Source organism: Taeniopygia guttata, chromosome 1A (genome assembly GCF_048771995.1).
Source record: "Taeniopygia guttata chromosome 1A, bTaeGut7.mat, whole genome shotgun sequence".
Classification (NCBI taxonomy): domain Eukaryota; kingdom Metazoa; phylum Chordata; class Aves; order Passeriformes; family Estrildidae; genus Taeniopygia; species Taeniopygia guttata.
Window position 1 is genome coordinate 54,909,622 of NC_133025.1, and position 24,733 is coordinate 54,934,354.

Genomic DNA, 24,733 nt, shown 5'->3' on the forward strand with positions numbered 1-24,733 from the left:
TGACAATGAGGCTTTTTCAACAGCTTGAGCTCAGAGCAGCAGCTGGAGCTGAGAAGAGGTGGGCACAGGCATTGTCCATGACCCATGCATGGTCCCAGGTCACCAGTTCTTTGGGCATATTTATGTAACCTATGGTACAGGAAAAAGCCACACAGACACGACTGCAGATGGTGTCACAGTTGCTCAGCATATGCACATCACCTTTGTTTCTTCCTTCCAGCCTGTTTTGTCTATTCCCACTCAGGAGAAAAGCTGTCTTGCAGAAAGAAAGGCCAAAGTAGTTCGATGAATTTTCAAATGCAGAGAAAAGAATTTGCTTTATGAAACACTGGGTGAATTTTCTGCACAAACACATATTTTATCTTAATTGCAGCCTTCCATGTGATTGCAATGTAACTGAGAAGATGATTACGAGAAACAGATTATCTGTTCCTTTCAGAGCATCTTGGTGTTTTGCTCTTTGTCCAAGGCTTACATTTTAAGCAAGAAAAACAGGTTATCCTGTGAATACTTCAGCTGAGAAGATGGTCTGTTATTTACTGTACCGAACAGCAACTCAAAAATTGGGCTTGATTCTGTATTCAGTTCTCTCTCTTTATGTGTGCAACCAAAAATAAAAAACCAGTACAGCCTGTGTCCTACTTGAGCATTTGTGAAATGGGAATGGTGCTTCCCCACAGCACAAGAGGACCAAGCCCACTAATATTCAGAAAGCATTCAGATTGCTGAGAAGCAGGGTTGCACTGATACACTTTGAAGAGAGCCCTGGGTTTCATATGGGTTCTTTTTAAGAATTCTTTAAAAACCTAGAAATATTCCAGAGAGTGCTTTGCTTTTAGAAGGTTTTCCTACAGAAGATGAGGATTTTGGAGTAGAGCAGTGACTACCTGTTCCCTGCACAGCTGCTAAGCTGAGTGGAACATGTAGTTCAGCTGGTTCTGTGAATGTGGTCACCAGCTGTGGTCAGGTGCACCAGAGACCACTGTTACAGACTAATAGACCTTCTTGGCCCACTGTCTTTAACTGAACTGTACCCAGTGCTGGAAGAGCTGTGACTTGTGATTACTTGACCCAAGCCAGGACCTCATCATGCCCCTCTGCAGCAGACTCAGGATTTGTGCCTGAAGGGGATTGGGTGCTTCTGGACCCAAAGCTCATCCCTTTGCTAGGGAGTAGTTTGTTTCTGAGAGCTGGTGGCATGAGTTTAGTCATTTTGTAGGGAACAAACATTAAACAAAACTCGGTGAATGACCATGTAGAAAGTAAAGGCAAAGAAAGGAAGTCAAGCAAACTGTTTTTAGTCACTCACAGCCATTCTTTCCTGAGTTTTTTTTATTCCTTCTTGTGAGAGCCATTGCTCCCACCAGGACAGCTTTGTGATGTAGATGATGAAGAAGGCCAGAGTTCTTGTCCAGTCTCTTAGGTCCTCTGTTCTGGTGATAAAGAACTAGCTTTTGGACTGAAGTTTCAGAAACTCCAGGAGTCAACAGTTTCTTGGTGTTCAGCCTCTGGCTCCTCCAGAAAACAGCACTTTCCTCAGTCTTTACCTATACCATGGCTCTCCATCATGTTCTTGGCCAGCACAGAGACCTTTCTTTTCTCTCTCCCACTCTTGTTTCTCCTGGGCCTTTCATGAATGTAGGAATTTCCATTGTTCTTCACTCTGACCAGCCTTTGCCTTTCCATGGCAAATAAGTAGAATACCACGAGATGGTTGGAAAAATGTAATAGACATAGTATCCCTTTGTGCAACCCTAAACACCTGGGCCTGAAAGCTCATCTTTGTAGCTTAGAACTTCACTGGAATCTTGGTAATTTTTTTCCCCTTCCTTCCTGGGGAGCTGGAATGCTGGAACATCTGTTCCCTCCTGTCATTGCACACACGCTGTTGGAATTTTTGCAATGAAAACATAATGGTATGGATCTGGCAGCTTGGATTGTGCAGCTCATTCAGCAGATGCCAATAACAGCTGAATATTAGATATTATTAAGAAGAAGATAAAAAATAAAGCTGTGAGATAGCATATGTTGGCTGGTAGCAAATATCTTCCAGATGCTTGGAAGGATGGAATTCAGTGTGGGAGTTACTTTGATAAAACTATTGCCCCATTGTTGCCAGTTCAGTGTATGTATTCAAAACAGAAGGATTTTGGAAGCCCTTGTGAGACCCGTACCAACACTGAGTAGTAAAGGTCAGCACATATGGTCCTAGTCAAGAGCCCACATCTATTGTGGAACTGAGATTTGCTGCACAGCAAGGCTGGGATCCCTGTGGCAGTTTAAAGCTACGAATACTCCCTGCATTTTTCTACCTCATCAAGAAATTTAGAGGGATGAAGCAGACCTTATTTTTCGCATAGTGCTGGTGCCTGAGTTGGCTTCATCTGGCCTAAGAAGAGCCAGTGGCTGCAATGCCCGTGCAGGGGATGGCAAAGGTGCCTTACGTGGGCACTGACTGCTGAACCTACCTCTGAAACCTATGAGCTAAGATCTTGTTGGTGTTTCAATAGTGATGTGTCCCAGCACCCTCCTTCCACCTGCTTGGAGTCATCCTCACAAGAAGGGATGAGTAACCACCAACACCTGTGGAGGGCAGTGCCTGTGAAGCGCCTGCAGATGCAGTGAAAAAAGCACAGGTCAGCACTTGGGCACCCTGCCTGCAGCACCTACCCCTGGGTGGTGGAGGTGGGTGGAGAGGGACCTGCCTGTGCCCAGCAAAGAGGAAACCTGACCCCTGGGAGTTGGATCCCAAACAAGAAGCACTGTCAGCACTGTAAAAGTAAATAGCAGAAGAGAAACAGTCAGAAAAAAGATCTTCTCCTCCGAGCCTGAGACACCACAGAGGTAAGAAAGTTTCACTAAATTAAAAAATATTTAGTAAAATCTTTCTTAATACTGGGGGCATTTGATCATTTTGATGATCAGTTAGCCCTGTTCTCACCTGCAGGGAAAAGTCTCAGCCAGAGAAGGTCTCTGACCTTACTGACAGAGTTCCCAGGTGGTGTCACAGGCAGCAGTGCATGTTGTATGGCCTTTGTGCCTCAAAGCCCTCTGGGGGGGGGGGGGGTCACAGCATCATTCCAATGGGTCCCAGCAGCAGTTTCACTGTACTCTTGGTTGTTCCCTTCCAATGGAGAGTTTTTATTTTCCCTGCCAGCAACAGCTTTGTCACTACTGTTCTTTTGGCTTGTGTAATTGGAATTTAGTTGGATTTACAAATAGAGGGAAATTTGTGACTCCCTGAAGATAGACACTAGCTGCTCCATCAAGGCAAACAGCTGCAAAGGTTTGGGATGAGCAAAACTCAGGTTTGGTAGGAACTCTTAGGCGGTTTATCTGTGCCTGCACAGATTTCTGGTGTTTTCTGAGGTGCTGGAGAGTGTATCCCACGTGCTTACTAGCTGCTATATGAGACTAGTGGGGTTCTCCCATTAGGTACATCCTGCCACCTCTGAAGGTGTCTGGCTACTGTGGGGTGCTGGAGGTAGCACTGCAGCCTTCTGCTTGAGCACCTGACCCTTGCTATGAGTTTTGCACAGCAGCACAAGGGATTGGGCTTCTCTCCTCTTTTGTGGAAGAGCTGTGGCACTTCCTAGAAGGAAGGCATGTAGCCCACAGCAGGTACCAGTGAAATGCTCCAACACCCCTCAGCAAACAGTAGCAGGGTATCCCAGCGTCAGGATGGGTGGGCAAACGCCCAGGGCTCGATGCTTGTCCTGCCAGCACTGTGGGCTGTGCCTGCCACAGAGGTTTTGGAGGAGAGTGTCTGTTTAACCAGACAGAGGTGTGGTGTGGCAGCTAACGGCAGAATGTGTTTGCAGGTCCCTAGTCATAAAGGAACAGAAAAGGAGAAGAACAGGTGCCCCGACTTTGTTATTGCAAAGCCTTTGGCAATTCAGACACACAGTAAATCTTTACCTCTTCCCATGGGCTCTTCCAAGCACCTTGTTTGGTTTCTGTTGAGCTGGTTCCACTTGGAAATAGTCCCTAGCTGTTGGCTGTCATAATCAGCTGGTGACGCTGTGTGCTGCTGGCAGCTATTGCTGCCTCCAAGGACATTGCTAGAGACAGATGTAACCAATATCTTTTGCATCTTCTTGGGTGCTGGACTGTAATGATCTGTGACAGCAAGGTCAGTGTATGTGACTCAACTGACTAATCTGCCATTAGTCCTTAATGACCTCCTTCTAACTGTGTCTCAGTATAGGATCAAGGTATCCATCCTGGAGTACAGTAATTCCATGCTTTCTTTGTTCATGCTGCCCTCTATCTCAAATGGATTTTTTAATCTTTCATTAGATGCTCTCAGCCATTAATTCCCTCCAGTTCTCACCCTTCTGCAGCCTCCCCAGTCTCTGCAGGCTGGCTGTGAATGCAGCCTGGGCCAAGTCCAGCACTCCTGAAGGGAGGTAATCAAAGGAGAGGGGGTCAGCAAAGTGCAGATGTGTTGAGCCCCCCTCTGCAGTGCTTGAGTATGCACTCATCAGGAAAGGTTGTGGGTTTAAGCAATCAGTGTGCTTAATCCCTGCCCTGGGATTAAAATGAGTTTTTCTGATGAGGAAAAGCAACAGTGGAGGAATCCAGCTTCCAGCTGCAATCCAGAATGCATGGCTGTGTTTATGGATGCCCTGAGAGGATGGGGATTAGTGTGGCAAGGGATGAGGCAGAGGGGTTGGTTTGCAGTAGGAAGCTGTGTGCTGCTTGGGTGAAGAGCTAAGTGCTACTCTGCCACCCTCAGGGTCCTGGGGTTAGGGAGCTGGCTGGGTCACCTGGCTCTGCTTCAGTGGGGGCTCCCACCAGGCTGAGTGCAGCACCTCTACTGCCCACTGAAACCCAGCTCTACTGGGAGTCTCCAAAAGGGGCAACCACTACTGGTTCTATCATGTCTTGGCTGTGGAGATGCAACATCTTTTAGACTGGCACTGTATTTCACCGACCTCTGGGCTGGGGAAGTTGTCACATGCTCTCTTGTCTGAGCAGGTCTCCAGTTTTCCCTAAGGCAATCCCTGGACTTTCCATAAAAACAGCCAGTGTGATGTGATGACTGATGTCTCTCAGTTCAGCTAACTCACCCTGTGATGTTTCTATGTGTTTTTCACTAAAACCCTAGTGGGAAGGGGCGTGTTCTAGTAGTTGCATGAAACAAACTCATATTTGACTGTATCTGAAAGTTTCCATTCCAGTGTGAGAAACTGCCTTGCTATTTTCTTGCTCAGGTGACTTTGTGACTGTTGTGAGGTTTCACAGGTAAATCCCAGCCTTGCCTGAAGTGACGGCAGATCCCAGCAGGAGCTGATGGCCACTGCACCAAGAGAGGCAGAAAATGCTATTGTCTTGGAGGAAATCCACACAGAGAGAAAAGAACCACCAAAAGGTGGGTTTGTATTGACAGGACTAGAAATTTGGCTCCTTGTTTGGCTGGGGTAGAGGGAGAGTCCTCAGTTGTGCCACTCCAGCTGCTTAAAACCTCTGTAGATGGAGCCACAACATCAGCATCCCATGCTCCCATCCCACCACACCTATCAGGCTGGTGGCTGCTCCCTATGGCAGTGGGAAGAGCTGGCTGGCTTGGCTTTTCTCAGCCTCTGCTTTGTGTAAACATTTTATTATATTGGTAATTTGAGAATTAATTTCCTTGGAATAATTTTTTAAATGTTACTCTGTTTCAAAAGCATTTCAAATAGTACAAGGCTGTTCTTCCTCCATTTGCACTGGCTGCTGTTTCAGCAACCCCCTGTTCAGCCCTGTCACCAGGACATCCAGGGCCTGGTCAGTGGACATAAAGCTGGTAGATGTTTCCAGGCTTTTTCCTGGTGCAGTCCCACAGAAGCATGAGAAATATTTTTTTATGAAGAGGAGGTACAATTTGACTGCTGACAGGTTTTGTGTCTTAATTTTCTTTTTATGTTTAGGACAAAAGACATTTACAGTGGAAGAAGCTGTGGAAACCATTGGATTTGGGAGGTTCCATATCATGCTTTTCCTCATAATGGGCAGCACTGGGGTAGGTATCTGCAACCACCTGTAGTAGCCTGGAAAAAGCTTCCTTCTCATTTTTCTCATTGCCGTGCAATAACAACCATAAGCACATACTGCTGCCAGCCCATTTTTTCCATACATACCTTCTCAAGCAGGTTTTCTGCTATTTTCACCATTGGTGAAAGTAGATTTTGGTCCCATTGATATCAGACCCATTTCAGGGCAAAGCTGAGCAGGTTGGCCCAGAGCATCATAGTTTGCCCCCTGTTCTGGAGCACTGTTAGGGCCTGAAGGTTGGTTTAGCTTCACAGTTGCATTTTTCATGTTATCCCCATGGCACCCAAATCCTCTGCAATCTGGCTCAGAAGGCCTGGCATCTTCTCACCCCGGCTACCTGAAAATTTTCTTAACTTTCATGGTCCTGGGTTAATTGTGTATCTGTTTTGGGAACTTGGGCAAAAGCTGGAGGCCAGGCTGGGCTAAAAATATAACAAGGGTCTATCCATGAGGATTGCTGCAGCTAAGGTGAAAAAGTCAGTTGCTGTGTGTAAACAGTCAGCTCATTCCTAACTGTGTAGGACACACAGCCAGTGGAGCAATGGAACTCTTAAAAACAGTTTTAAGAGTTCATGTCAGACGCCTGAATCCACAACTAGATACCCAAAGAAGCAACTTGGTTTCCAGAGATAGTTGAAGATCTTCTAATAACCCAGCTTGGTAAGAATCTTCTCTGCCAAGGATGACTCTTTCCAAACTTCCCAGATACACAGTATACCTGTACCTGCTTTCTAGGTGTGCCTTTCTCTCCTCCTCTCCCTGTCACCAAGATCTTCCAGGTCAGGTACAGGGCTCAGACCACTGTGGAGGCACCATGGCTTCACAGGACTGTTCTGACATGGTGGAACTGCCATGGCTGCAGGCTTTGTAGGACTGAATTTTCCCTGTGGGCTTCTTGTGCCATCCCTTCTTGCTAACACACACACTTGTTCCCAAAGGTGGTTGAAGCTATGGAGATCATGCTGATAGCTGTTGTGTCCCCTCTCATCCGATGTGAGTGGCAGCTCCAAGACTGGCAGGTGGCTTTAGTGACAACAGTGAGTGACTCGTGTTCCCCCCAGAAAGGTCATCCACCATGTGGTCACAGTCATGGGTACCACCACGGGTTTTGGAAAGCGCATTTCCCAGCAAACCAAACAAATTCCTAGGGCCTCTTCACAGGGACAAGAACAGTGCCAAAATTGTTAACATCAGAAATGAAGCTGATGAGAGCAAATGTCCATGCCCAGAGCAAGTGGACAAAGCAAATCCCCACTTCCACATTCTTATTTTGAAAACCCTGCCACCCACCCCCCAGCTTTGAGGGTTGCAGCAGTGAGTGCCTACACAAATGAAGCCATCCCCTGAAAGCCTCTCCCTTGTGGTTCTGGGTGCCTCAGTTCATCCTGCTGCCCTGAGAACACACAGCTCACCTGCAGCTCAAAGAGCAGAGCTGCCCCGTGTAGCTGGAAATGGGCTGTATTCCAATTCCCCTCAGATGGTGTTTTTTGGCTACATGGTGTTCAGCATAGTGCTCGGGCTCCTGGCTGACCGGTATGGCCGCTGGAAGGTGAGTGACTGCTGGGGGCTGTGTGTCCTTTTCCTGTGCTCCACAGGAGCCATGCACCTGGCTGAGCCTGTGCTTTAATAACCCTAATTCCTGCCCTTTTGCAGATCCTGCTTCTCTCCTTCCTCTGGGCAGCCTATTTCTCCCTGCTGACCTCGTTTGCCCCATCCTACATCTGGTTTGTGTTCCTGCGGGCTATGGTAGGAGGTGGTGTGTCAGGCCACGCGCAAGGGTAAGGCTGTGCAAGCCACCTCCCCAGAGAAGGTAACGGAGTGGCTGGAAGGGGAAATGGGACTAAATTCCCACATCACCTTGAAACAAAAAGCCATTCAATTGACCTAACTTGCAGTTCCAAAGGACTCCTGAGGCCTGGAATAGAGGGGGCAACTGGTTTACATTAAACTGGTGACAGAGGGATTATTAAAAACATGTAAAAACAATTAGACAGGTAACAGATGAGTAAAGGCTGCTTCCTCCTTAAAAAAAAAAGTCACAACAATTCTGCTTAAGTAGAAAATTATTTTTGAATTATATAAAACGTTCCCACTGAAATTAAGTTTTTGTCTTGTTGGGGCAGAAAGGAGGATGTGGGGGAGAAAAATTCACAATATTAATGACCACTTCACTGATCTGGAAGAATAGGGGTTTTTTTGTTGACTCTCTTATTGAAGCAAATGAAACATTTCAGCACCATCCATGGTTCCTCAAAGCCTGGTTGCTGCCCACAAAGGAAAGCCCTAAAGTGGTCACACTGACCCAAAATCCCTTTGCTGAAGGAAAGGACATGGGGGAGAGAGGTGCTATTGCGAGAAGGCACCTGAGTCATGCATCTGGTGAGCTGCTGGCACAGCCTCCCTCCCAGGAGGGTCCCCATTCCCTGGCCACGGAGGCTGCTCACGAGTCTCATGAGGATGGAAGAAATTTGAACATTTTATAAAACACTTCACTGGCTGAGACAGAAGGAGCCACTGAGGGTCTCTTCCCACCTCTCTCTCTCTGTTCAGCTAAGGAAACACAATTCACACTGAGGACCTTGAGAGATGCATGCACCACAAGCCCCTGTACCAAGGGCACTCAACCATTTACAAAGTGGAACAGAGTTTTTCTTATTTCATGGAAAAAACCTTTACTAAAATGTTCATCTCTATGAACGTATCTATGCTTGTGCTGGCACCTCAGTCACCCATAGGTTTCTTGATGTATAGACTGCAGTGTTTACTTACTTGTATCCCACAGCCACAGGCTGGAAAGGATTCGTGCCTTGTGTTTCCATTGCATGTAATTTGGTGCTGGAGTAGGAGGGAAGCATACTGGACAGGGATTCCTTCTCTCTGGGTGCTCAAGGTGGAAGAGGAATGGTATTCATCGTATGAGTTGAGCTGAACTGTTACTTGATTTGTATGTAAATTCTCATTGCAACTGTATTTCTGCTTTTTTTTTTCCCTTTTTGCTAGACTTATCATAAAAACTGAATTTTTGCCCACCAAATATCGGGGATACATGTTGCCCTTATCCCAGGTGAGAACAAGAAAAACATCACTGTTTCTTTTAGCTCCAAATCCCAGTAGATTTGTCCCACCACAGTTTGGAAGCCACATCTCCAGCACATCAGCACTTTTCCCATACTAAACCCTCTTGTCTGGGTCTGAGCAAGTGTTCACTGCGTCCTGCACCTCAGAGTGTGGCATCTGTGTTATTAACGACGTACACGGGAGAGAGGCAATATCTTCTCAAATGGTTTGATGCTCCAAACATTTTATAGGGACTTTGAGTGATGGCTGACACCCAGCCTCTTGGTTGTCCTATTGACAATGTGGCTACCTGGTCTAATGGGGCCAGCGCTGATGGAGTGGCAGGCGCTGGAGTTGGTGGCATTCCCAGCCCACTCCAAGAGGTGTATCCCCCCTCCCCGTTCTTTGGACCCCCAGAGATAACAAGTGGTTTATGTAGTGACTTTCAGGTGAGGTCCTAATCTGCTCCTCTCCCTGTTCTGGTTCTGCCAGGGCATTTGCACAGGAGGGTTAGCACAGATAGTCCCAAATTTGGCCTGATACATGCTGGGAGGGTTGTACCCGCTTGCTGGGTCATTGCTTACTTCTGCAGTGGGCAGTTGCTGTATGTGCAGATGATCAGTGGTGACACCTCTGAGTGCACAAATTCATCCCACTGCTGAACCAAACTCTTCTTCGTTGGGGATAACTTACTTTTCACTGCAGCCTCCTTGATCCCAGGGCATCATTACCAAAGTGTTATCAGAAACACAAAGATTTATGGAAGAACAATCTTGTATTTCTCCCCAGAAATTTGTTATTTCTGCCCACAGGCTATTCATGGACTTGCTGCAGCTTTTTTGATTTGTGTTGGCTGAACTCCCTTGGGTGGTCCCCTGGAAAGGGATGTGTCTCCTAATGGCAACAAGTGAACTTCAGAAAGGAATGTACTTGCAGATCAGAGGCCAGATTTGCTGTTGGTATAGCTGGGCATTGAGTCTACTGGAGAGCCACCAACTTTCAGCAGTGGAAATCTGGCTGATTTTTCCTTCTGAGCTTGTAAATCTCCTGCTTCCCTGGAGAGACCTAGACAACAGGAAAATTCATTAGCATTAGCAGAGAAGTGACTGAAAGGACAAAAGCAGTGGTTTTAAGTACAGCTATATCCACAGCAAATTAATTTTTTTACCTGGAGCTAATTAATTCTCTGTCCCTCCCCAAACTCTTGCCTTTCCCTTTTTTCTCCCACCCAAGCCCAGCTTCTCAGACAGCCACAAGATGTCTCAGTTGAACCTTGGCATTCCCTAGCACAGTTCCCCATCTATCCACAGAACCGGACCAGAAGGGAAGACCAATAAACAAATCATTGCCATGTGTTCATGTTCTAACCCCTTTCTTTCCCTTGGAAAGGTGTTTTGGTTGGCAGGATCCTTGTTAATCATTGGCCTGGCATCAGTGGTGAACCTAACCATTGGCTGGCGGTGGTTGATCAGAATTGCCTCCATCCCTGGCATCCTTCTCATCCTGGTGTTCAAGGTAGGAAGATCTCCACTCTCCTCTCCCTGTTGTACTGCCATCACCCCGATGTCTCCCCAGGCACCATTGCCCTCCACCCCCTTCATCCTAGGCTCTTCTTGTGTCCTCCTTTCTCCTCTTCTGTCCTCTCACACAGTGGCTTGGTAAGGTCCTGAAGTCCTGATAGGGCTGCAGACCATCTTCAGGTCTGCATCATCATCAGCAGCCACCATGCTGATGTTGGCCTGGCTTTACTAGTCTGCTATAGCCCTCCAGCAGCCCAGGTTCCAGTGTCCAGGCTGCCAGCAGTACTCAGGGACTGCAGTGATGGGCCCCGCACCAAGAGGAAGACAGTCTACATAGTATGTGAAAAAAATGACAAATAATACCTTCATTCTAATGCTGGGCACAGCACACTCTCTTCAGTCTTAACATTTTCTAGGACTGAGGAAAGTAGCCTCAGTAAACTGTTCACAGAGTGCCAGGGAAATCCACAATTTCCCCAGGTATCCTTCTGCTTCAGAAAACCCATGAGAACCATCATGGTCTTGGACATGAAAACCATCTGATTTGTGGAGGGTGATGTGGAAAATCCCTGCTTACAGTGCTCATGAGCACTGCAGTGCTGAGCTGTGGCTGGTGGAGTCTGTAGAGATGTAAAAGCTCTTCCTGCAGCTGAATGAATGCACAAGTCCATCTGGAGTGCTACCTGGGCAGGCAAATGTAAGGTTGCTGTGAATGTACATTCATGCAACCTGGATTTTTTTTTCCCTGATTATTTTTGCCAGAAAATTTGGATAGCTGAAGTTTGTAATCTGGGGGCAAAAGTAAAGACAGAGTTACTATACATACCTTTAAAAAAGGGGTCTTTAATTCCTATTTGAGTGAAATAGATGTAATTGTTTATAATTTAATAGAGCCAGTTAATAAAAAACATATTTTATTTTGGAAAGAGTACCAAATGCTAGTGACTAGTTACATTTTAATCACTTCTTCCTTTTTATTAAAATGGCCTTGTTGTGCCTTCCAAGACATTTGCTTCAGCAATATGTGCCTCATCTCATTTTAGAATGTCAATTAATTCAGGATTGTTTTTGTTGAACCTGTGTCTTTGGCTTTCACCTTTCATAAGCACTTGACCCAGATGGCTCAGTGGCATGATCAACAAATGGGTTTGTTGGGCAGGGCGAGCCCCTGGGGGTCTTGGGGGGCTGGGACACACAGAGTACCCCAGGGCATGGCTGGGGAAAGGGCAGGCAAAAGGCTGCTCCTGCCTATGGAGTGCCCTGTGCCGACTTGAGCAGGCTCCTGGGCATGATGTGAAGCTGTGAGTAGGACAAGAGAGGTGCAGAAAGGCTTCCTGCTCTGCTTCCAGTTCATCCCGGAGTCGGCACGGTACAATGTGTCCACGGGAAACATGGGGGCTGCGCTGGCCACGCTGCAGAGGATAGCCAGGATGAATGGGGTGGCCATGCCAGAGGGGCAGCTGAGGGAGCCTGCCAAGGTAAGTCCAGGCTGTCTAGCCCATCCATCCCAGGCGGCATCTGGGCTTCAGGGAGGGAGTGGGACTGCCAACCACATCTTGCTCTGCCTCTCTTGTCCTCTTTGCCTGATTCTTTTCCAAACAGCTGCTGAAAGCAATGATGAAGATGTCAGTTTTCTTTTGGAGAAACAGTAACCTTGGCCTTCAAAATGGAATGGAATTTTCTGGTTTTTTTTTTTTTTCTTTCTCAGTTTGTGTTTGCTCAGAAAAATATTGGGCTAAGAAAATACTTGCTTCCTTTACCACAAAAGAGGCTACTGGCAAAGCACGCCGTTCCTTATTGCCCACCCATCCCGCAGGGGTGTCCCCTCTGCCATGAGATCTGAGAGGTCTCTCTCAGGGCTGTGAGTGGGTAGGCTGCAAGGATCCCTGCCATGAGGTCACCCCAGTGCTTCCAGAGGCTTCTCCCAGCTCCTGGCCTGGCTTGTCCACTGTGTCCCAGGACCCCAGATCCCTGAGTGTGGAGCCACAGACCAGCAGGAGAGGGTCAAAGCAGGAGAGACCATTTTACAGATACCACCACCTGTACCTTTAAGCAGCTGAGCAGTTCAGGAGTGGATTGCTGCTGGACTGAAATGTCCAAAAATGTGTGTGGGTGCTACGGGGGGGGGAGGGGGGGGCAGTCTTCCCCCAGATTTTGCCCCCTCTCACCCAGTCTGGGCCTGGCTGATTGGTGGATGGGAGGGCTTAGGTGGCTCCTTTGACCCCCCAAGACAGGAAGATAAGACAAATCCATTGTTCAGGGCCTCAAAATTATTCAGTTCTTTTAAATCCCTTTCCTGGATCTTTTTCCTGCGTATTCAATCCTACAGGCACCAAGTATTGTCCTTAGCAATTCATGCAAGATGGTGCTATTGTATTGGAATTAGTTAGGATTAAAGCTTCCCTGAAATTTAATTGAATTTATGTAAGGCACCTACATTGGATGTGGGAAGGGTTTTCATTAGTTTTGGCCTCTCTCAGGCTTAACCAATGATGAGGAAAATAAAAATAAAGTCAACCCACACCATCCCTGTGAACTTGTCTCCCCTTGGTGGTGGGACCCTGGGGGGCAGCAGGCCGGGCAGGATCCCTAGTGCTGGCTAGTCTCTGCTCACTGGCACTTCAGGCCTCCCAGAAAGATTTACATGTCCAAAAGCTTGCTTCCCAGGCAGAGCAGCACACAGGGCAGTGGGAGCTGACAGAAGCCCCAGCAATGCTGGCCCCCCAGCAGCAATCAGGGCCCCCTCTGGCACCATCACGGTCACAATGGGACCAGACTGCTCAGATCTGGGGCGCTTTGGGGCCAGGAGAGCTCAGGATGTTCTTTTCTCCCTTCCTCCATCCTTTGCAGTGCAGTTTCCTGTGGATATCTTTTGGGAAGCAGGGCTTTGCTCTCTGGAGGTTTGATGGGTGCTGTGTTACACATCTGTGACTCTGTGCCACAAGCAGCCTGGGGACAGGGGGAGCACAGGAGGGCCTGGCGTGCCAACTGCTCTCACAGAACACTTGATCCCATATAAAATATGCCTTTATAGAAACTTCTATTTCTATTGTATGATTTTCAGGAGAGAAGGGGAAGATTCAAGGACCTTATCCACCCCAAATACCTCAGAACCACTTTGCAGATATGGATCATATGGTAATTTTTTTTTGTTTTGCTTATCAGCTCATTCTCTTGGTTGACAGTGTGCAGGGAGCAGAAGGCTCCCAATGACCCTGCCTTTAACAGGACACCACTCTGCCTCTGATGGTGGCTGCAGATCCTTGGCAGCTGGAAGAATGGATCACCATAGGTTTGTCCTGTTTCAGACCACACCTCAGACACCCTGACTGGTCGCTGTTACCTTAGGGAGAAAAGGGCTGGACTTCCAGGATGGTGCTATGAGTCTTTCCTCAGGACAGGGCAGCTCCTGGGAGCCAGGGGAGAGCTACAGGGCAGAGCCCACACCTGACTGCAGCTGGACTAGCTGTGTGCCTGCAGCTCTCCTTCCCTGCCTGGGGAAAACTTGTTCTCCCTAAGGATGGCCAAAGGACCGGTGAGACAGGGCTCTGACAGAAACACATTCACCATTACCAGTGCTACTCACTGGGGGAAATTAAGATTGAGGCGACAGGTTTCATATGCAGTGATCCCAGCACCTGTGTGCAAGGGTAATACATGTTTCATTGGCTTTGCTGTCTAGAATGGTAATGTATAAATAATAGGTCTGTGGGAACTCATTGACCCAAAATGCTGTGAAGTCAGGCCTTGAATTTTTTATATTTTTTTCCCCCTTGACTTCTATGAGTGTTATGAAATATCAAATATCCTTTTGGGTTTTTATCTTTCGTTGTCTCCTAGTCATCCCAGGAGTTCCTAGTATGTTCTCAGGTGTGCATTCCCATGCCCCCCTGCATTCTCTGCCTTCCCAGGTGGCCCAAATTCTGCTGATCATTTCTGAAACTGCCAGGGGGGGATAAAAAAGTGAAAATTAATTTTCAGCCTGCTTATGATCAGGTGTATTCTGAATTACTTGATAATGACAAAGCAAGGCTGCCCTCACCTCACCCAGGGGGTCACAAGTCCTGCCAGCAAGCCTGCTCAAGCATGGGCTCCTCTCTCCATGGACCCACAGGTCCTGTCAGGAGCCTGCTCCAACATGGGCTTCCCATGGGGTCACAGCCTCTTTCAGGCACCCACCTGTTTTGGCATGAGAACCTCCAAAGGCTGCAGGTGGATCTCTGCTCCACTGTGGACTTCCATGGGCTGCAGGGGCACAGCTGCCTCACCCTGGTCTGCACCATGGGAACCAGGGGAATCTGTTCTGGCACCTGGAGCACCTCCTACCTTTCATTCTTTACTGACTTGGGTGTTTGCAGTGATGTTTCTCACACATGTTCTCATTTCTTTCTCTGGCTGCTGTTGCTCCTGCACAGTTTTTTCCAGTTCTAGCAAATGTTATACCCAAGGCACTACCAGTACTGCTGATGGGCTCAGCCTTGGTCAGCAGCTGGAGCCAGCTGGCATCTGGCATGGAGGATGCTTCCAGAAGCTTCCCACGGAAGCCACCCCTGTAGTCCCAACCCACTAGCAAAACGTGGCCATGCAAACCCAATACAAAGCTGAGCTATGAGATGGGGTGAGGTTTACTGAGAAAGAGCAGTGCCTGGACACAGGTAGGAGGGGAGTGCCATGGGACAGGTGGATGCCAGAGCCACTTCTCTGCTCAGGCTAAGGGGTTCCATCATGCAGAGTTGGTGCAAGCAGCAGCAGAGATTCCAGGGCATCCAAAACCTGCTGCATTTGAGTTTCCTCACCTTCCCCATCATAGCTGCACCTCACTGCAGCATTTCTCCCCACAGGCTTGGCATAGCTTTCGCTTATTACGGCGTCATCTTGACCAGCGCCGAGTTGCTGGAGCGGGACCTTGTCTGTGGCTCTGCAGCCCCACCGCTGCCGGACTCCAGCGATGACTCTGAGGAGAGCCACAGCCCCTGCCACTGCCGCTTGTTTGGGCCTGCTGCCTACCAGAGCATGATCATCAGCACCGCCGGGGAGATCGCACGTAACCTCTTCCCCCGTCCTTGCCCTGCCATTCCCCTCTCACAGTGCTCACCGCAAAGGTTTGAGCTCTGCGTGCACTTGGTGGCAGGGGCCGACACGAACTGGGCACTGCTGGCAGCTCCTGGGATACAAACCATGAGCTTGTGGCACCTGGCTCAGCAGGGCACTCCGTGGGATACACCTCAGGCCCTGGTGCTCGGCTGGGTTGTGGGCAGAGGGAACAAAAACCACCCAGGCCTGTGCTGCTCACCCAGCTGTGCCTTCCTTGCATGGCTCAGGACAGACACTGGTGTCCTGCCAACTTCAGAGAAGCACAGGCTTCATCATCTGAGGGGAAGGTGAAACAAAAGGGACACGGACAAATCACAAGCTTTAGGTGCAGGAAGAGAATGATAGGGTTTGTGCATTTTACAGGATGTTTGGTAGGCATCGGGCACACAGACACGTATCTTTGAGTCACACTGTGTAAGGTCTGTCAAGGCAGACAATCACTGCAGTTAGATCATCGAATGGTTTTTTATGGTTTTCCTTTTTATTTCCAGTAAATCCCGTGAACATTCTCAGCATCAATTTCCTCGGAAGGCGTCTAAGCCTGTGTATCACCATGGGATGTACAGCTCTATTCTTTCTTCTCCTTAACATCTGCACCTCAAGGTACTCTGGCTCAGACTATGGGTCTTGTTTGAGGGTATGAAATTCTGAGGGGAGGATCACTGGTATTCTCAATTCACCAGTCTGTCAGGCCAGTCATTTTTATAGGTCTGAGAAAAGCCTCTGACCGGCTCTCATTTTCCTGGGAAAGCTTTGGCAGCAGATTCTGTGGTGCAGTGGTGTGCAGAAGGGCTCACTTGTACTACTGAGCCCACATGGCTTACCCTAAGCATCCAACAAGCTGCTTTCTAGCACAGTCCAGAAAATTTTAAAAATGTGTAAACAACATGCATTGGAAAGCAGTTATATTTTTCATTCACTTTTTTCCCCATTTCTTTCTTTCTGGTATCTCTGCTGATGCTGCTCAGTGACATTAACTCTGTTCCACATTACTTTCTCTCCAGTGCAGGCATAGTTGGCTTTCTCTTCATGCTGCGTGCCTTGGTTTCAGCCAACTTCAACACCATCTACATTTACACAGCAGAGGTGGGTTCTCCTTGAGGTATGTTGAGCTGCTTGGAGGCTTCAAATACCATTTGTGTATACCCAGGAACACTGCCTGCTAGTTTATGAACTAGTTAAGAGTCACCTTCCTAGACCTGTGTATCTCTGTCATCTTGGCCAGTGTTTTCACATGCAAGATATAAGAAGGAAGCAGGAAACTAGCTTGGAGATGACAGGAGTAGATGGAAGAGGAGTGCCCTATTAAGCCAACTGTCACTTAGCTCTTATAAAACATTTTTGAGGATGTTGGGTACCACTATCTTCCAACACCCACAATCTTTCCCCTATTTAACCCCCATATTGAGAGAACAGACTACCACTAAAAGGAACATTTTCCAGCACTTAAGGGTCTGTTTGAGGTAGTATATGGGGTTATATGTAGGATCCTTTTCACTTAATGGAAATTGCTATGTTCTGTGTGAAAAAGGTTTTAAGCCTTTAAAGAGCTTTTCCTTCATACAACTTTGGAGCTGTGAGTTCTGCAAGTTAAGTATAAATTGTTGGGCTTTTTGTTGTTCTTTTTTTAAAAAACAATTGTATGGTGTTAAATGGATTTGCTTGTTAATTGACTAAAGCTATCCAAAGCAAACAGAAGTAACTCCCTTGCACTTTTAATAGTGCACTGTAATATTTAAATTAGCACCTGGCTTTAATACCACAATTTTAGCAGTGTTGAATAAGTTGCTGTTGATGTAAAGACCATTGCTGTAACAGCCATACTATAAATCAATTCTACTCACAATTTAATCAACGATCAAAATCTTTTGAGCCAAGTGCCTGGACTCTTATTGAATTAACTTGCTTGGCCCAGTAATGTATTTAAAGAAAAGGCTTATATGAGTATATTTGCTAAAATCTGTTGATATTAAGAGGACTAAAAGTTCAGTAAAATTCATATTTAAGTGTTTCATTGGCACAGGTGTTTGGGAAGTGTGAAAGAAAAATGACACCAAGCACATTCTTCTAAGCCCGAATATTTCTTACTGGGATCTGTTTTTCTTTTTCTTCCTTCTAAACAAAGGTGCTGTTGATAAAAATGAATAGGCAAACTTGAATGCTGCAGACAATATCTTTTCTTCCTGCTTCCCAGATACAGGGCTCAGCAGTGTAAACAGAATTTTTCCTTTAGCACCCAACCTAAACTCTGTGATTTTGATCATAGAGCCAGGAAATAAAGTGGAGGTAGTGGTGCTAAACAAAGGAGAATCACATCCAGCTTTGACTTGCCCTAAAACTTTACTTGGGGGGAAAAAAATGAGAGATTTGTAATGGCTCAAATAAGGCCCAAGGGAGCTTTTATTTCTTTTCATATCTTATCCCACTAGCTGCCATTGATAAAACAATGGGTCTCTCTAATAAAAAAAAAATTTAAAATAAAAAGAAAATATATTGCAGATTGCTGTTGCACTAATCCAATTTATTTCTGGCTTTTTTTAGGTTTATCCCACCACAATGAGAGCACTGGGGATGGGGACAAGTGGGGCATTATGCCGTGTAGGAGCAATGGTGGCTCCATTTATATCTCAAGTAAGAGCATGCTTGATAATGTTGGTAAACATTGTGCTGAACCCTGCCATCAAATACAGAGAGATGTCCCTGAAATTCATCCAAAAAAAGGGAGGATGTAATCAATTCCCTCCCAACCCCATATACAGAGTACTTGGGTGGTCTTTGCCAGATGTAGCTTTGAGTAACTCTCATCACAGAGTTCAACTTACTACTATTTGATACTTTCTGAAAGCTCTTAAGGTTCACAATATACTGTTTTTTCTATTGTGGAGTCTCTCGGGCGCTTGTGACCCTTTGTCCACTCTTTCTTGCTAATTAAGTGCCAGCCCCCCACACCAGCAAGCTCCTGTTTGATGTTCTTTAACCTGCAGGTACTTATGAGCACTTCCTTCTTGGGGGCCCTGTGTCTCTTCTCCTCCGTGTGCATCATCTGTGCCATCTCTGCAGTCACACTGCCCATCGAGACCAAGGGCAGGGCCCTGCAGGTGGGTACCACCACTCCAGGAGCTCCTGTGGCTCTAAATGCTCTTAGGGACTTGTAGGTGATGATGCAGCCAGAATCCAAACCCAGCTCTCCTGAGGTTTCTCAAGCCTGATAGGCACTCACAGGAATGTGCTGCTGCAGTATCTTGAAGCACTGTTATCCCAGTTGCCCAAAGCTTGTTTTGTGAAAGAACAAGCCAGGCTGCCAGCCCCAGCCACCTCATGTAAGCAGGTGAGCTTTAGCTTGTGCAAGCCCCTCTTTACATCTCTCTCTAAACCTGACCTGAAGGTGCAGCTTCCCAGGCACATGCTCTGCTCTGCCGGTGCTGCAAGGAGAGAGGAACAGCAGAGGGCACCTAAATTACCAAAGTAATTTCTTAATCAAATTCAAGGCCCCTTCATTGGTCCATCAGCTAAACCCTTGTGGTCAGTGTTTTCTGTAAAGCAATTAGCCAAAACACTAAGCCCCAAAGATTAAGGGGGAAAGCTTAAATTTAGCAGTCTCCCATGTACAAATCACACAAATCACAGTTAAATTAGAGGAGGTGGTGAGCAGTCCTGTTATTCCAATAAATTTATTTATCCCAGCATAGATTTTCATGGCATGCAGGAGCATGGCCACACCACTCTGTGTCAGTCTAGTCTGACCTATATAGAATACAAAACCATAGGCTAAGAATAATCCATATTCTTTAGCAGCCATATTCTTAATAATCCATATTCTTTAGGGCATGATAGATGTTTGATCAAATTCATTTATGAGGGCTTCCAAACCAGACTTCAAAAATACCCATCCCTTCAAACAGGGATTGCCTGTCAGAAGCGAGATCTTTTAGATATATCCAAACACATTATTTTCCATATCCATTCCTGTTGAGGTTTATGTGCATTTTATTAATTTAATGTATTATTTTTTCCTTTTCCCCTTTTTAGCAAGTGAAATGAGAGTGAATGTTTGATGTTGGATTGGGTAGAAAAGAAATATAAACCCCTGGAATCTATCACTTCCTGAGTAAGCTGTATTTGATGTTGATTACTTCTCCATTCCATTTCTATTATAAAAAAATGCAACCAGTGTAATAACTATGATTTGTGTAGACAAAAAGTAAATTTCTCAAGGACCTTTCCTTTCTTATGATTCAATAAACAGATGTTTTCTACCCTTTCTGGGAAGTAAGATGAAGATTCTTTACTTCTACTGCTATCAATAGTGACACTGCATACATAATATTTAAAAAAAAAAGGAAAATCATTAAGTGAATTGAGGTATAGGGGGAAAAAGACACAAAGTAAATACAGTCTCTGACATAGCAGCTTGAAAGGATACAGTACTTCCCTCAACTTTTTGTGCAAATACCATCTGCATGGAAGTAGTAAAATTTGGATCTCAAACTGCACTGCAGTGATGCTTTCTGATCATTGTTAGGGTGATATTTAAGACCAAAAAATGAAAGGCGAGTCAGATTTTTTCAAGTGGATTATTTGAAGAGAGATTCTCAAGCTGTTCACAGCAGACAGGTAAGTAACGGGATGCAGAGTACATTCAACTCTTCTCCCCTCAGCTTTTTCCACTGGGACAACAACTTGAGTGTCAAGTTGTATCTTCAGGACTTTAAGTCTCTTTATTTTTTTAACTCTCTCTGCTTTTTTAACTCTTTATTTTTTAACTCCCTGCTACTGTAGTATGCACTCATCACACTTCTGTTGCTAGAATGGTCTCCCTCACCATTTTGTTCTGCTCCTTAATTTCTCTTTACTGTTTTCTGGTACTCTGGGATGGCATTACTTACAAGCAACTCACTTCAGGCAGTTAAAACTTTCTGTAAGAAACCAAATCAAACCAAACAACAGCACCAATATAGAAAAGCAATCAAAAAAGACTCTGGGCTGCCTAAAAATCCACCACATGATCAGAAGTTATGTCAAAGGCCTGCTGCAAACACAACTGAGTATTTTTTGGGAGTGTCCACTATATTTTAGTGTGCAGTGCCACCCTATGACAAAGACAGGTAGGCAGGATGTCAGCAGGTGAGAGGCAAAACCAGGCCTTTTTCTCATGGCACATGTACACAGCAAAGATGTACAGAGTCTCTTCTATGCTCTTCTACCACACCAGTGCCTGATTCTGTAATTCTGACTGTCAACTTAGTCTTGCTGGAAAAGTGCTCTAAATTTAAATAAAACTGAAAGCTCTGTTTGATACAACAAAAAAAACCAAAAAAAAAAAAAAAAAAAGCAAAATCAACTCACAGAATTAGGTAATATTTGGTACGTTTTTAATGGTTTTTTTAAAATCAAAATATCTCATATTTAAAAACGCTTCCAAATCATGGAAAGGTCTTCATTATCTATTTATCCCTTAAAAAAGAAGAGACCTTCCATCCAGAGCAGCTCCTGACCATGACTGAAAGGTCTGTGAGTGGAAGACAGGAATAGATGGACACACAACTCACCTGGAAAATATTTTCCACAGGTCCTGGAGGTTGATCTGGCAGGTGTTCCTTTGGAAAGCTCTGGTGTTACGTTTCTTCTCCAGTCTCTGCTGCTGTCCCCCACAGCTCTCATGTCATTGTCCCCCTGCAGGAGGTGATTTCCCTCTGTTTTGCCATTGGAAAGGACTGTGAGCTTCCCAGGCAGCTGGAGACAGGACTGGCTAGATCCTGTCAGCTTTTTCAGAAGGGAATTTGGTCTAATCCTGCTGACCTCTCCAGGTCAGGACTGCTTCCATGCCCCCTGTTGCCCGGGAATACTTGGCAGCCAAGTGAAGGAGAGGAAGTGAAATGATGCTTGCAGCAGGCACAGGTATGTCTGTGCTGGCTGTACACAGAGTGTCCTTGGAATCACAGAATCATTTGGGTCGGAGGAGCCTTCTGAGATCACAGTGCCTGGCGGTGCCAAGGCCACCACTGTCCCATGTCCCCAAGCACTACGTCTTTAAATCACTCCTAAACTCATACACTTTACAGGACATTACCCAGAACAAAGCTGCTAGCAAATAGGACTCTGGCTGCCAGTGAAGCCCCAAATGTCACCTCTTACATGACCCCAGGACACTGGGGAACAAGCTGTTTTTCCTGTGGAAAGTGGCCACTAACCATGTCCAGTCGCACCTTGGCAGTAGTGGGGTGCCACCTCCTAAAACTGCAATCATCACAGGATTTCTCCAAGACAAAAGCTCCTAGCAACTAGGACTCTGACTGCCCTTGGAGCCTCACATGCCACCACTGACCTGACCCCAGTGACCCCAGAACACTGGGGGAACAAGTTCTTTTTCCTATGGAGAATGGCCATTGTTTGCATCCTGGACAACATTGGAGTGCAGCCTCCTAAAATCGCAAATCTCACACAAGTTCTCCAAGACAGAAGGTGCTTCCAACTGGCAGACTAACTACTCTTGGAGCCCAAAATGCCACCTCTTACTTGACCCCAGGACACTGGGGGAACAAGTTTTTTTCCCTGTGGAAAATGGCAATTATTCATGTCCAGTCGTGTCTTGGACCAGAGGGGTGCCACCTCCTAACACCACAGGATTTCTCCAAGACAAAAGCTGCTAGCAAGAAGGACTCTGCCCTTGGAGCCCCAAATGCCACCTCTGAGCTGACCCTGAGACACTGGGGGAACAAGGTTTTTTTTTCTCACAGAAAATATCCACCATTCATATCCAGTCACTTTGGCCTAACGGGAGGTGCTGCCCCCTAAATTCACAATTGTTTCAGGATTTTTTTCCAGAACAAAGCTGCCAGCAATTAAGATGCTGTTTGCCCTTGGAGCCCCAAACACCTTCTCTGAGCTGACCCTGAGATACTGGGGGAATGAGTTTTTTTTTCCCATGGAAAATACCCACTGTTCTCACTGAGTCTCACTGGCTGACAGTGGGCTGCCGCCTCCTAAATTTGCCTATTTCACAGGATTTTTCTGAAGCCAAAGCTGCCAGCAACTAGAATTTTCACTGCCCTTGGAGCTTCAAAGATACCTCTCACTTGACCCCGAGACACTGGGGGTATGAGGTTTTTTCCCCATGAAAACTGGCCACCATTCTGGTCCAGTTCCATGTGGCCTTATCACAGCTCCACTCAAAAACATGAATTGGCAGCTGCATGTGGATACTTGCAGGAAGGTACAAGCCCCTTTGGAAAGCTTCAGTTCCTGTTTTTCTGAGGTCCCATCATGGATAATGAGTTTTTTAGAAATCTCTTCAATGGCATATTAGAACCTGAGTAAGAAATTTGAATCTAACCTTTTTTTTTCCTTTGGTCTCACAGCCTGAATTTTAACAGGATTGACACGTCCCTCTCCTTGGAAGGCAACTTCTGCCTTCCCCAGCTTTTGGTGATCACTGTTTCCATCCTCCCACACATGCTCAAATCCCTGCTCTGCATGGTTGGCTTCTTCATCCTGTGGAGCAAACACAGGGACAGTCACCAACCTGCTCATCCCAAACCTGGCCAGCACAGACAGACAGGTGAGACCCTCTGGATGATCACCCCTATGCTGGGCACTGAAACAGGGCATTGGAAATTTAACTTGGAGTAGAAACCAATTTTGGATTTAGCTGGAATCTGCTTGTTTGGTCTATTAACTTGTGTGCTCACAAAAAGGCCTGCAGAGAGAACAAAGGAGATTCAAGGTTACTTTAAAAGGAATGCAAGCATCCAAGCTGAAGAGAAATAAGAAAAGGCCCCACCAACCTTGAGGCTGAAGCAGATGGAAAAACTGAATTTGGGTTACAAACACTACATTACAACTACATGACTGAATAAGTGCACAGGCTCATAAAAATTAATAAGACAGTTTAATACATATGCATTTATGTTTTATGTATATACAACAGGTTAGGGGATAAAGTAGACTCAAAAATTTTCAGGGGTACGCATGGGGAACATTCATCCAGCGCTGAAATAAATCATACCAGCTTTACAACCTTTGCAAGTTGTGGAGATTTTTCTGCAAAAAATTTGTGGAGAGCCAGCCAGGAGAGTCTCTGTCCCCGCAGGAGCAAGGCAGGGGGTGAACCTCCTAGGCACAACCCAGGATCTTCTCTGGAGGAGCTCCGTGCTTCAGCTTGCCCCCTCAGACAGCGTGAAAATTTAACAGGATAGAAATCCATTTGGATTTAGGTGAAATGTGCCGCTTTGAGCTTGCTAACATAAGTAAAACATGCTGTTTAGTCTGGTAACTGCAGCACTAGCAAATTGCCCCAGCTAAGGAGAAAGAAAGCAAGTTTCCAAGCTAAAGAGATAAGGAAGACTCCTTGGACCTTGAAACAGACAGCGCAGAGTGACCCAGGAGTTCTTTCTGTACTTTCTGACAAAAAATGAGTACAAGTGTAACTAGCTGTAAGTGAAACATGAAATCAGCAGTGAATGAATGCATATGCATGAATATGCATGAACCTATTGTGAAAATCTATGCATATGTAAATTAGTTAAGGGATCGGGATTCTCAGGGGCACGCATGTCCTCTGAAGGGGAAAGATCCCACACATGTGTCCAGCGCTGTAATAAACATATCATCCATACAAATCGTTATAGGAATTGTGGGGTTTTGATTTTCCTTCTGCATTTCACCCCTGCGGAGACAAACAATGGCCTGTGGTGTGCAGATAACACAGTATGTGTCCTTAGAAGGGCCCTGTGGGGGAAAGCAATAGGGCTCTTCAGAGACTTGAGTGCACAGCCTCATCCCTGTGTGAGTAAAAGTTTGGGGTTTTGCTGGCAGAGGGGTCCCCTGGTCGATAGAGTGACTGGGGAGGGGTTCAGTGCTCCATTGCACAACCGCTAGCAGCTCTGGGGGTGAGCCAAGTGAATCCAGACCTTATTGCTACTACTGTGTGCTTGCGGTGTCCGGACATTGTTAGTGTGGTTGGTAATTGTGTGAGTGAGTGGCTTGGTGGACTCAGCTATATGAAAGGGGGAGCGAGTGAGTGAGGG

General features: G+C 46.3%; 1 protein-coding gene across 1 annotated transcript; it reads left to right on the forward strand.

Annotated features, from left to right (window-relative positions):
- The first annotated feature begins 2,803 nt into the window (after nucleotides 1–2,803).
- On the forward strand, nucleotides 2,804–19,968 carry SVOPL (SVOP like). Its single transcript, XM_072923500.1, has 15 exons — nucleotides 2,804–2,844; nucleotides 5,248–5,374; nucleotides 5,913–6,004; nucleotides 6,975–7,073; nucleotides 7,514–7,585; nucleotides 7,690–7,814; nucleotides 9,037–9,100; nucleotides 10,483–10,608; nucleotides 11,963–12,091; nucleotides 13,678–13,751; nucleotides 15,455–15,657; nucleotides 16,199–16,310; nucleotides 16,712–16,793; nucleotides 18,249–18,338; nucleotides 18,692–19,968. Exons 2-15 carry the CDS (start codon nucleotides 5,296–5,298, stop codon nucleotides 18,860–18,862), a joined length of 1,518 nt encoding a protein of 505 aa, XP_072779601.1. The 5' UTR covers nucleotides 2,804–2,844; nucleotides 5,248–5,295; the 3' UTR covers nucleotides 18,863–19,968.
- Nucleotides 19,969–24,733: the final 4,765 nt, after the last annotated feature.